The sequence below is a fragment of the Hemitrygon akajei genome, chromosome 8 (assembly GCF_048418815.1).
Source record: "Hemitrygon akajei chromosome 8, sHemAka1.3, whole genome shotgun sequence".
NCBI classification, from domain to species: Eukaryota; Metazoa; Chordata; class Chondrichthyes; order Myliobatiformes; family Dasyatidae; genus Hemitrygon; species Hemitrygon akajei.
This window is the reverse complement of record NC_133131.1, coordinates 6999784-7013042: the sequence shown is the minus strand read 5'-3', so window position 1 is coordinate 7013042 and position 13259 is coordinate 6999784. Positions and strand designations below refer to the sequence as shown.

General features: G+C 40.7%; 1 protein-coding gene across 1 annotated transcript in view; it reads right to left on the bottom strand.

Annotated features, from left to right (window-relative positions):
* ints2 (integrator complex subunit 2) overlaps window positions 1-13259 on the bottom strand; it is an 80188-nt gene that overhangs the window by 65929 nt on the left and 1000 nt on the right. Inside the window, exons 2-6 of the mRNA XM_073053132.1 lie at window positions 12348-12655; window positions 9628-9766; window positions 6576-6678; window positions 6099-6212; window positions 4302-4432 (exon numbers count right to left, since the gene is read on the bottom strand). Coding sequence (XP_072909233.1) covers window positions 4302-4432; window positions 6099-6212; window positions 6576-6678; window positions 9628-9766; window positions 12348-12640 — 780 coding nt within the window. The 5' untranslated portion in view covers window positions 12641-12655. The remainder of the gene's footprint in view (window positions 1-4301; window positions 4433-6098; window positions 6213-6575; window positions 6679-9627; window positions 9767-12347; window positions 12656-13259) is intronic.

Below are 13259 nucleotides of genomic sequence, written 5' to 3'. Positions count from 1 at the left end.
CAAAGAGTTTGTGTTGAAGTTATCACAGATCTGAAAGCAAGCTTGACTAGAAATTGATAACAAGACCATACAATATAGGAGCAGAATTAGGCCATTTGTCCCATCGATACTGCTCTGCCATTCAATAATGGCTGATCCTTTTTTCCCTTCCTCAGCTCTACTCCTTGGCCTTCTCCCCATAACCTTTGATGCCGTAGCCAATCAAGAACCTAATCAATCTGTTTTAAATACACCCAATGACCTGGCCTCCACAACTGCCTGCGGTAACAAATTCCAAATTCACCACCCTCTGGCTGAAGAAATTTCTCCCCATCTCTGTTTTAAACGGACTCCCCCTATCCTGAGGCTGTACCCTCTTGACCTAGACTTCCCCCACCCTGAGAAACATCTTTTCCAGATCTACTGTCTAGGCCTTTCAACATCTGAAAGGTTTCTATGCGATCCCCCTTCATCCTTCTAAATTTCAGTGAGTATAGGCCCAGAGCCATCAAGCGTTCCTTATATGATAACCCTTTCATTCCCAGAATCATCTTTGTGAACCTCCTCTGAACCCTCTCCAATGCCAGCACATCCTTTCTTAGATGAGGAACTCAAACTGTTCATATTACTCAAGATGAGGCATCACCAGTACCTTAAAAAGCCTCAGCATCACAGCCCTTGAAATGAATGCTAACATTGCATTTGCCTTCCTCAACACCGATTCAATCTGCAAGTTAGCCTTTAGGGTTTTCTGTACAAGTACTCCCAATTCCCTTTGCTTCTTAGATTTTTAGATTTTCTCCCCATTTAGAAAATAGTCTACATATTTATTTCTTCTACAAAGTGCATGGCCAAGCATTTTCCAAAATTATATTTAATTTGCCACTTTCTTGCCCATTCTCCTTATCTGTTCTTCTGCAGCCTTCCTGCTTCCTCAACACTACTGCCCCTACACTAATCTTCATATCATCTGCAAACGTGGCAACAAAGCCATCTATTCCATCATTAATATGCAGCATAAAAAGAAGCGGTTCCAACACCGACTCCTGCAGAACACCTAGTCACTGGCAGCCAAGCAGAAAAGGATCCTTTTATTCCCACTCGCTGCCTACAATCAGCAAATGCTTTAACCACCCTATTAACTTTCCTCTAATAACATAAGCTCTTAATCTGGTAAGTGTTGGCGCGTGGCCAAGTGTTGGTCTAGTGATCTAAAGGTCACTAGTTCTAGCCTCAGCTAAGGCAGCGTGTTGTGTCCTTGAGCAAGGCATTTAACCACACATTGCCCTGTGACGACACCGGTGCCAAGCTATATCGGCTGTTGCCCTTCCCATGGACAACATCGGCGGCGTGGAGAGGGGAGACTTGCAGCATGGGCAACTGCCGGTCTCCCATACAACCCTGCCCAGGCCTGCACCCTGGAAACCTTCCAAGGCACAAATCCATGGTCTCTCAAGACTAATGGATGCCTATTTATTTAATTTGGTAAGCAGCCTCATGAGTGGCATTTTGTCAAAGACCTTCAGAAAATCCAAATATATAACATCCACTGCATCCCTTTTATCTATCTTACTTGTAATCTCCTCAAAAAATTCCAATAGGTTCAACAGGCAAGATTTTACCTTCAGGACACCATGCTGACTTTGTCCCATCTTGTGCTGTGTCACCAAGTACTCCATAGCCTCTTCCTTAGCAATTGACTCCAACATCTTCCCAGCCACTGAGGTCAGGCTAAGTGGTCTATAATTTCCTTTCTGCTATCTCCCTCCTTTCATAAAGAGCGGAGTGACAATGGAAATATTCCAGCCCTCTGGAACCATGCCAGAGTCCAATGATTCTTGAAAGATCATTATGAATGCCTCCACAATCTCTACTGCTACCTTTTTCAGAACCCTAGGGTGCAGTTCATCTGGTCAGGGTGTGTTATGCACCTTTAGATCTCAGATTTTTGAGCACCTTCTCCCTTGTAATAGTAACTGCACTTACTTCTCTTCCCTCACACCCTTCACCACATGGCACACTGCTAGTCTCTTCCACTGTGAGGACTGAAGAAAAATATTTATTTAGTTCATCTGCCATCTACTTGTCCTGTTATTATTTCTCTGGCCTCATTTCTAGAGGTCCTATATCCACTCTCATCTCTCTATTTTTGTTTTACATACTTGAAGCTTTTTCTATCCACCTTAATATTGTTTGCTAGCTTGCTTTCATATTTCATCTTTTCCCTCCTAATGATCCTTTTAGTTGTTTTCTGTAGGTTTTTAAAAGCTCGCCAATCCTCTATCATCCTAATTTTTGCTTTGTTGTATGCCCCCACTTTTGCTTCTACATTAGCTTCAACTTCCCTTGTCAGCCACGGCCGTACTATTTTGCCATTTAAATAATTCTTTGTTTTGGGAATACATCTATCCTTATCTTCCTCATTTTCCCCCAGAAATTCAAGCCACTTCTGCTCTGCTGTCATCCCTGCCACCATCTCCTTCCACTCTACTTTGGCCAATTCCTCTCTCATACCACTAATTTCCTTTACTCCACCGAAATAGTGCTATATCAGATTTTACTTTTTCACTATCATATTGTGATCACTGTCTCCTAAGGGTTCCTTTACCTTAAGCTCCCTACTCGCCTCTAGTTCATTACATAACACACAATCCAGTATAGCTGATCCCCAATTAGGCTTAACAAGTTGTTCTAAAAAGCCATCTTGTAGGCATTCAACAAATTCAGTCTCCTGAGATCCCTTAACAACCTTATTTTCCCAAAATACCTGCATGTTAAGATCTCCCATGACTAGAAAACATTGCCCTTTTGACATGCCTTTTCTATTTCCTGTTATATTCTGTAGTCCACATCCCAGCTACTGTTTGGAGGCCTATATATAATTGCCATCAGGGTCCTTTTACCCTTGCAGTTAGTTTCTTAACTCAACCCACAAGAACTCAGCATCTTCCGATCTTTCTCATGATTTGATGCCATTCTTTACCAGCAGAGCCAAGCTACCCCCTCTGACTACCTTCCTATCCCTCCGATACAATGTGTAATGCTGGGTGTTCAGCTCCAAACTACAATCTTAAGCAAATTTTTGTTAAAATTTCTATTCAACACTATTTATCATCTTTAAACCTAATAAGAACCAATGCAGTAGTATTTTAGAATGTCATTTAAAACTTCTTTCAAAACCATTCATTAATACATTGAACGGTGACAATCTTCCTTGAATTAAGTTTAATTAACACCAATGAAAATGGCTTCATCATTAAAATAAAAAAACATTTAAAAAAATCAGTAAGCAACCTCATTTTAAGTAACTGAACTTTAAAAAAACTATACTGGCTCATTAAAGCACTCAATACTGTTGTGTATAGTTGCCAGTTCATACTAAATTGTTATTATTTAAAGGTTAATCCATTAATCCTTTTGCAACCAAACACTTCATGTTAAGATACTGTAAGGGCTCTACTTTTCAACGTAATTTTATTTTTGAAATGTGGTGAAAATTAAGCAAAACACGTTTCTAAATCAATGCAAATGATAATATATTTACATTACCCTGAATGCAATTTGTACTTGAAATTCCTCAAATATCTGAATTACTAGTTCAATCTTGGGCAAAGCACCAAATTTTACTTATCATAAATTCTGACCAATCTCTCGATTGTTTTCAGTCCCAATTCTTAATTGAGAATGGTTCCATTTCTTTTTAAAGGCGCCAGTTGACCTCCAAAACAAATGTCTTTGCACCTTCCCATCTCAACCCCAAAATACTGGTGCACCAAAGTCTGCAGGTACAGCTGCTGAGATACAATGCTATTGAAAAGTGCCACATTCAACTGTTATTACACTAACACAAGAACATAGCTATAAAAATTCATTCCAGACATCAGCAACAGTATCACCAGCAGGCAACTACATTGATTATGGCTGGTTTGAAAAGGTGCAATTAAACTAGCTGCATTACAGTGAAGACAAATGCAATTTTAAATTGGGCTTCAGAATGTTACAAGACAGAAGACCACTAGCTCACCATGTTTTTGCAGGCCAGAAGTGGAGCTATATGGATACCTTCCATTCTCCTGGATGTTGCAACGAGGGTTTCTGCCCCACCACCCTTTCAGGCGGTTCCAGACTTTCACCCACTGCTTTGAGTGAAAGGCTACACTGATGTATATTGGTTAAGCAGAAATACAGTGACAATGACTGTTGACATGCAGTGCCAGGCACCAGTGGAAACTGCACTGGTCACTGTGACCTTTGGAACAAACCCACTGAGAGGTTTGTGACAATATGAGTGTACTACATGCAAACACAGTATCATCTCTTACCACCATAGCTCGGACATTTAAGGCCTGTGTAGGATTCATCTTACAAAGCTGCCGAAGGGCCTCAGTCCTGCGCCGGCCCCCAGTACTCTCCTCATCCTGCCGCTCACCGTTCTTTATTAAGCTCCTGCAAACTGACAAACAGAGGGTCTGTGTTACACCCTACTCACAACATCAGAAGGGAAATAAATCATAAACTGAGAAAGCAAACACGAGGAAATCTGCAGATGCTGGAAATTCAAGCAACACACACAAAATGCTGGTGGAATGCAGCAGGCCAGGCAGCATCCATAGGAAGAAGTACAGTCGACGTTTGGGGCCAAGACCCTTTGTCAGGACTGACGGAGGGTCTCGGCCCAAAACGTCGACTGTACTTTTTTCCTATAGATGCTGCCTGGCCTGCTGCGTTCCACCAGCATTTTGTGTGAATAAACTGAGAAAATGGGTTTTTTTGTATATGGATTCACAGTTTTAAATTATATTTCTTCCAATACTCGAACTCTCCAGCATATTTATGGACAAATAGGTGAATAGAACACTACAGCACACTACAGGCCCTTTGGCACTCAATGTTGCGTCGACCAATATAAAACTACTCCATGATCAATCTAACCCTCCCTACACAGTACACAACCCTCTATTTTTCTTTCATTGATATTTTTCTTTCTAAATGTCTCTTAAAAGTATCAGCCTCTACCACTACTGCTGGCAGTGCATTCCAGACACCCTCTGCTCTGTAAAAATAACATACCTCTGACATTGCACCTAAACTTTCCTCCACTCACCTTAAACAGATACCCTCAATATTGGCTATTGTTGCCTAGGAAAAAGGAGGTAGCTGTCCACTCTATCTATGCCTCTCATAATCTTATACACTTTGATCAAGTCACCTGTGATCCTCTTTCGCCCCAAAGAGAAAAGGATTAGTTCAAGCAAATTTTCCTTACAAGGCATTCTCTAATCCAGACAGCATCCTGCTCCGCATCCTTCCTATAATGAGTGCCCAGAAACTAACAATCCTTCAAATGTGGTTGACCAGAGTTTTATAAAGCTGCAACATTACCTTGTGGCTCTTGAACTTAATCCCACAACTAATGAAGGCCAATACACCATACACCTTATTAACTATCCTATCATAAACAAAAGAAAATCTGCAGAAGCTGCTAATTTTTGTGTGAGTTGCTTAACTTTGAGGTATCTACGGACATGAACCTCAAGTCTGTACCTCCACTGTACCTGTAAGGTTGACCTTCCAAAGTGTATAATTTCATACTTTTCCAAACTGAACTCAATTTGTCATTTCTCTGTCCAGTTCTGCATTGTTTATATCCCATACAACAATCTTCCCACCACACTATACAGAACACAATTGACCTTTGCGCATCTTCAGACACACTTTCCTTTGCTAATATTAAAAAAATCAAGAGCAGGGTCACTGACCAAATTCCTGACTTGGGCAAAACACAAGCCATTACAGACTGCAATAAAAAATACATAACCTAATTACAAATAGACTTGAGCTTTTTCAAGCCTGCTTATTATATTTAATTTAGAGTACCCTAACAGGCCCTACTGGCCCAATTACACCTATGTGATCAATTAACCCATTGACCCATACATTTTTGGAATGTGGGAAGAAACCAGAGCACCCAGAGGAAACCAACATGGTCAAAAAGAAAAGGTACAAACTCCTTATAGACAGCAGTGGAAAATTGAACCCTGTTTGTTGGCACTGTAAGGAATGTAATAAGTTCTACACTACTGTGTCGTCATAGTCATGATTGCAAAAGGAAGACTTACCTTCATTAAAGCTGTCTGGGACATTGGCCACCAACAAACACATGAACCAGGATCCATTCTTCACATGCAACAGGGCTTCTGCTACTTCAGTAATTGGCAGTAATGATGGAAGTTCTGCAGTAAGAAAACAATGCTTCAGCTTAGATATCAACTATATTCTGAACATCTTGTATTACACCCAGGGTATTGTTTTAATTTTTCAGAATATTATTTACACCCAACAGAAAAATTATAACAATTTGGATATGCCAATTATTCTTCACCAAATGGACAAATTATTCATTTTCTGGTATTGGTCTGTATGATGAGAAGCCTTGTTTCTGTAATTCAATTAGTTAGTTCACATTTCAACTCATCAGCTTTAGAAGGAGCTTTTCCACTGTTGATGTCCTGCTGCAAGCAAATTTTTCCCAAAATTTATACTTAGAAAACGTTAATCCAAAGTTAAGATAATTTCATTGAAAGTGCAAAATTTACCTGCTTGAAGGATACACAGCACATCTGCAACTTCATCGAGATATACAGGGCTTTCAAACAGTTCTGAGGATTTCATAAAAAATTCTCCATTTGAATCAGTTACCTTAAAACACAAACAATTGTAAAATTTATATTAATTAGAATTTGTTTTCAAATTATTGCCTTTGATACTCAGTTTTAGGAAGCACTAGGAAGGAAACGGTGATGAGTAGACTGATGGGACTGAATGCTGACAAATCCCCAGGTCCAGATGGTCTGCATCCTAGGGTACTAAAGGAGGTGGCTCCAGAAATTTCGGATGCATTGATAATCAATTTCCAATGTTCCTTAGATTCAGGATCAGTTCCTGAGGATTGGAGAATGGCTAATGTTATCCCACTTTTTAAGAAAGGAGGGAGGAAGAAAACAGAGAACTATCGTCCTGTCAGCCTAACATCAGTAGTGGGGAAGATGCTAGAGTCCATTATTAAAGATGAAATAGTGGCATATCTAGATAGCAGTGACAGGATTGGGCCGAGCCAGCATGGATTTACCAAGGGCAAATCATGCTTGACTAATCTATTGGAGTTTTTCAAGGATGTAACCAGGAAGTTAGACAAGGGAGATCCAGTGGATGTAGTGTACCTCGATTTTCAGAAGGCATTTGATAAGGTCCCACATAGGAGATTGGTGGGTAAAATCAGAGCTCATGGCATTGGGGGGGGGGAAGATATTGACATGGATAGAAAACTGGTTGGCAGATAGAAAGCAAAGGGTAGCGGTGAATGGGTGTTTCTTGGAATGGCAGGTGGTGACTACTGGGGTGCCACAGGGCTCGATATTGGGATCACAGCTGTTTACGATTTACATCAACGATTTAGATGAAGGCATTGAGAATAACATCAGCAAGTTTGCTGATGATACTAAGCTGGGTGGCAGTGTGACATGTGATGAGGATGTTAGAAGAATTCAGAGTGACTTGGATAGGCTGGGTGAGTAGGCAGATGACGTTTAATGTGAATAAGTGTGAGGTTATCCACTTTGGGAGTAAGAACAGGAAGGCAGATTATTATCTGAACGGTGTAGAGTTAGGTATGGGAGAAATACAAAGAGATCTAGGAGTCCTTGTTCATCAGTCACTGAAGGTGAATGAGCAAGTGCAGCAGGCAGTGAAGAAGGCTAATGGAATGTTGGCTTTTATTACAAAGGGAATTGAGTACAAGAGCAAGGAAATCCTTTTGCATTTTTATAGGGCCCTGGTGAGACCACACCTGGAGTATTGTGTACAGTTTTGGTCTCCAGGGTTGAGGAAGGTCATCCTGGCTGTAGAGGAAGTGCAGCGTAGATTCACAAGGTTAATTCCTGGGATGTCAGGACTGTCTTACGCAGAGAGGTTAGAGAGACTGGGCTTGTACACGCTGGAATTAAGGAGATTGAGAGGGGATCTGATTGCAACATATAAGATTATTAAGGGATTGGACAAGATAGAGGCAGGAAATATGTTCCAGATGCTGGGAGAGTCCAGTACCACAGGGCATGGTTTAAGAATAAGGGGTAGGTCATTTAGGACAGAGTTAAGGAAAAACTTCTTCTCCCAGAGAGTTGTGGGGGTGTGGAATGCACTGCCTCAGAAGGCAGTGGAGGCCAATTCTCTGGATGCTTTCAAGAAGGAGCTAGATAGGTATCTTATGGATAGGGGAATCAAGGGATATGGGGACAAGGCAGGAACCGGGTATTGATAGTAGATGATCAGCCATGATCTCAGAATGGTGGTGCAGGCTCGAAGCGTCGAAAGGTCTACTTCTGCACCTATTGTCTATTGTTTTCCAAGCTTCTTCCTGGTGCCCCCTTTAAACAATGCAACAATATTATTGTCCTCCAGTTTTCTGGTAACCCATCCACAGTTAACAAAGATGCAAACATCTCCATCACAGCCATCTCATTAAAAATATTATCTCCAACAGCAGCTTAAGTACCATTGCTTGTGTGCCCTTGGAATTGAATAAAATTGGATTTTACTTCTACTTTTAATGCTTTCATGAAATCTTAACATGCTTCACAATCAGTGCATGATCTTGAAATGTTCTTTGGCAAACACAGCCAAAGATACATGCAAAAGTATGCTGCAAGGAACACATTATAGATAACCTACTAATCTTTATGGACAGTATTTCACAAAATAGTAAAATTGCTAATTGTTTTATATGCACTCTTTCATTCAGAAAATGATCTAATCAATCATAAACGTCAATGTGAACAGTGCTATTTATGAAGAACAGGTCTTTAGTTGCAGCTTTATGTGGTTTATGTTGGCTTCATTAAAGAAGGGTTCACCACTCTTCCCCATCAGTAGGTTCATATGTGTAAACTTTAGCTGAGAAAATCTTCTCTCCTGAAGAATCTGAAAATACATTCTGGATTTTCTGGAAAGTGACTGGTTGTGGGAGGGATTGGGGAATGAAAGATAAAAAAAAGCCCAATTTCAGCCTCAGATTTGTATTGAAACGGGTTAATTTTTAGGCTTGTTGAATGTCTTCACCATTACCACTGTGGATGGCCTTGAGCATATGTGACTGGGACCATGAGAATGCAATACACTGTGAAAATGCAGTGCACTGTGGGAATACAATGCAGCAGCCTTGAGAGTACAGGTGTTGGAACATGAAAGTTAGGCGAATAAAGGGGTGGGATTTGTGAAGTGTGGTGACGTGCTGATTGATTCTGTTTTGGTGGTTTGAGCTGGTGATCATGTATTGGTCCATCTACAGCAGCTTCATATCAGTGGAACAGATATACAAGTAAAATAGTTGGCGATTGAGGTTAGTTCTTCGAGGCCACACCAAAATTCTAGTTGTGATTGGTGCCACACACTGGGCACAGTGGGACGTGCGCTGCAGCGAGAGGGACTTGTGCCTACCTGGACAAATATTTTAATGCTTGCTATTCTGTTCTAATAAACAAAGTTTTGTAGTTATATGTAAATAATTGGCACCTGCGATTTCTGCGTCACCGAGCAGAATCGGCAAACCTTTTAATGTTATGTATCAAGATTAATTTAGGCTGCTCTCTGTACCTTGTTCATGATCACCAGCAATTCACTTAGTGCTAGTCGGAGTCGACGAGGGGAGTCGCTGTGTTCAAACTCCAAAGCCAGGCCATGCTGCAACTGTGACACCAGGATGCTCTCTCCATTTGCTCCACCTAATTTGTGCCTGTCAAGTGGAAAGCAAAGCCCTTAAGTGAGATTGTTTGAAAACAATAAATGATTAAATAAAGCAACACAAAAATACATTTGCTCGTTGCTTTTCAACACATTAGGATATTCTAAAACACGTATTTTTGAATTACATTTAAGATTATAAGCATAAGAGTCATACAATATACAAACAGGCCTTACAGCCCACCACATCCATGCCAACTTTCAATTACCTATCGCAATTATTGATATCTCATCTCAGTCAAGTGCACCAAGTTCCTGGCAGCTCACATCATGGATGACCTCACCTGGTTCCTTAATATCAACTCCCTGAACAACAAGGTACAGCAGTGCCTTTACTTCCTAAGAAGATTGAGGAATGCTTGGCTCCCTAATCTTAACTGTGTTTTGCAGGAGCACCATTGAGAGCATCCTGACAAGTTGAATCTTCATCTACTATGGCCGCTATTGAGCATCGGACCAGAGGTCCCTACGAAGGACTGTGAGAATATCTAAGAGGATCATAGGGGTCTCCCTAACATTCATCAGGGGCATTTATCAGGAGCACTGCATACGCAGGGCCTTTAGTATTTTTAAGGACCCCAGCCATCCATCCAGTATCTCTTTGACTTTCTGCTGTCAAGCAGAAGACCACAATGCATATAAACAAGAGCACTCAGGATGAGGAACAGCTTGTTCCTCCCAGGCCATTAGGCTTCTGAACTCCCTGCTGCATTGTACGTGAAGTGTTACTGGTTAATATTAATGCACTTTAGTTTGTTATTTATGCATGATTTATCTGCAGATTTTATCCTTACCTTCATAAGTTATCATGTGTTATGTGTACTACTGAGCTTTACATCCTGGTTCGGGGAAACATCTCTTTTCTATATATATTATATACTTATAAACGTTTTATATACATGTATACAATTAAATAATAAATGTGACTTGTCATTTTTTTTAAAAACTTTTTTTTTTAAAATAAAAGAGATACAGCACAGAACAGACCATTCCTGCCAGCAGCCCACTCATTTAGCCCTAGCCGCTTCTCAGGACAATTGCATGCCTTGGCAATTCATGGGGTTGTCTGGACCCCTCTAAGCTCTTCTCCTTTAACTTAAACCTCTAGGGTTTGGTGCGGCAGCTCATTTGTACACATCAAGGGCAAACAACCAGCATCAACATAATGAATGAATTTTTGTTTCTGATGTTGACTCAAAGTTGCTTGATGGATGAATACTGGCCAGTATTCCAAGGAGAACTTTCATTCTTTCTTTGAAGTGATGCTGCAGAGTACATTTACATTCACCCATGAGGAGAAATGCTGTTGATTTGGCATTGCACTAAGTGCATCATGCTGCACTTAGTCAATTCTGCAATTCATCAAGTGTTTGGCTGTATGATCATCGGGGAATAAGGGACTAAAATCTAGAATCTTTTATCCTACAGACAGAAGCGTTAACAACTCTGACTTAAACTTTCAACAAGTAAACATGAATAGTTCATATTCTTAAAACGTGCAATAAAGAGAAATAAAGATTAACTTTATTTGTCACATGTACAATGAAATATACAGTGAAATGTGTCATTTGCGTCAACAACAGTCTGAAGATTGTTGTAGGGCAGCCTGTGAGTGTCACGGTTCTAGCACCAAAATAGCACGTCCACAACTCAGTAACCCTAATGATGTGTGTTTCGGATGCAGGAGTAGACCACATATTGGATGTGGTAAGAAAGAATGGCAGTAAGTCTACTTCCTTTGAAGTTTGTGTAGATTCAGAATGACATCTAAAACTTTGACAAACTTCTATAGATGTGTGATGGAGAGTAAATTGACTGGTTGCGTCATAGCCTCCTAAGGAAACACTAATGATCTTGAATGGAAAATCCAACAAAAAGTAGTGGATACAGCCCAGTTCATCACAGGTAAAGTCCTCCCCACCACTGAGACCACCTACAAGGAGTGCTGTTGCAGGAAAGCAACATCCATCATCAATAACCCCTCCCTTCTCCCTGCTGCCATCAAGGTGGGACAGGAGCCTCAGGACCAACACCACCAGGTCCAGAAAGTTATTACCCTTCAAGCATCAGGCTCTTGAACCCAGTGGGGATAATGTTACTCAACTTCACTCGCTCCATCACTGAACTGTTCCCACAACCTATGGACTCCCTTTCAGGACTCTTTGTCTCATGTTCTGGATAGTTATTGCCTATTTATTTACTATTATATATTTTTTCTTTTTGTAGTTGTACAGTTTGTTGTCTTTTGCACTTGGTTGTTTGTCCGCTCTGTCAGGTGTGGTCTTTCATTGATTCTATTATGTTTCTTGGATTTACTGAATATACCCACAAGAAAGCGAATCTCATTTGAACTTTGAAACTGGAGCACCTGGAGGAAACCCACGAGCTCACGGGGAGAACATACAACAACGTCCTTACAGATAGCAATAGGAATCAAACTCTGATCAATGACTCTGCAACACAAGTGCGCTAACCGCTAAGCTACCATGCTGCCCCTACCTATTAGCTTATCAAGAAATAACAGAACTTATGATTAACATCTGTAATAAATTTATACCAGTGATATAAAATACCTTAGCTGTTGTTCTTTTGTAGCGTCCTGTTCTAGTGCATGGAAATCCACTGATAATAAGGCCACAATAGAGTTCACCGCTTCAATCCCTGACAGGAGGCGTAGGATGAGTTTTTTATCTTGAGCCCAGGCATCACTCTGGTCAGCTGGGGCACACAGAGCCATTCTCACCAGGCAAGGCAACAGCAGCCTCAGCTCTGGGTCACTCAGTGCTGCCAGCTTTCCCACGTCCACCTTTTGCATCGCCTCAAATGCAAAGGAGCTCACAAACTGCAGGCACGTAAACTCCGTCATCTTCAGTGAAGATACCTGAACAGAAAATAGCATTTACAACTTCTTTCCAGTTCAATCAAAATCACACAGATATGACAGCTTTCCCAATAAATTTTACAATACCGCACAATTCAAGAGATATTTCTGCTGTTTCTTCCTTTAGTAACCTAAGTGAATTTCAAAAACCCATCTTTACGTTACTCGAAATTTATCTTTGGTTGTTTCCCACACTCCTTAGAAATATAAGGAGTGGAGTGGGCTAGTTAGGATATCTGTGAACTGAGCTAAAATCCATTTACTTGCCTATGCACTAGATCCTTTTGTTTCCTGACAGCATTCCTACCCTAAATTAAAACAGAAAATGCTGGGAACACTTAGCAGATTAGAAAGCATTTGTAAAAAGAGAAATCATTAATATTTTAGACCTGAAACTTTCTCTTTCCACAGCTGCTGCCTGACTTGCAGAGTATTTCCAGTTTTTTCTGATTTCATTTCAGATTCCCAGCAACTGTGTTTATTTTTGATTTTCATTAACAACCTCTCAACATCTATTGCTTGGGGGGGCGGGGGGGGACGACGACGACAAAATTCCAAGTCATTTTGTCGGAGAAGGAAAAAAAGAGACATCTCATTGTTTCTT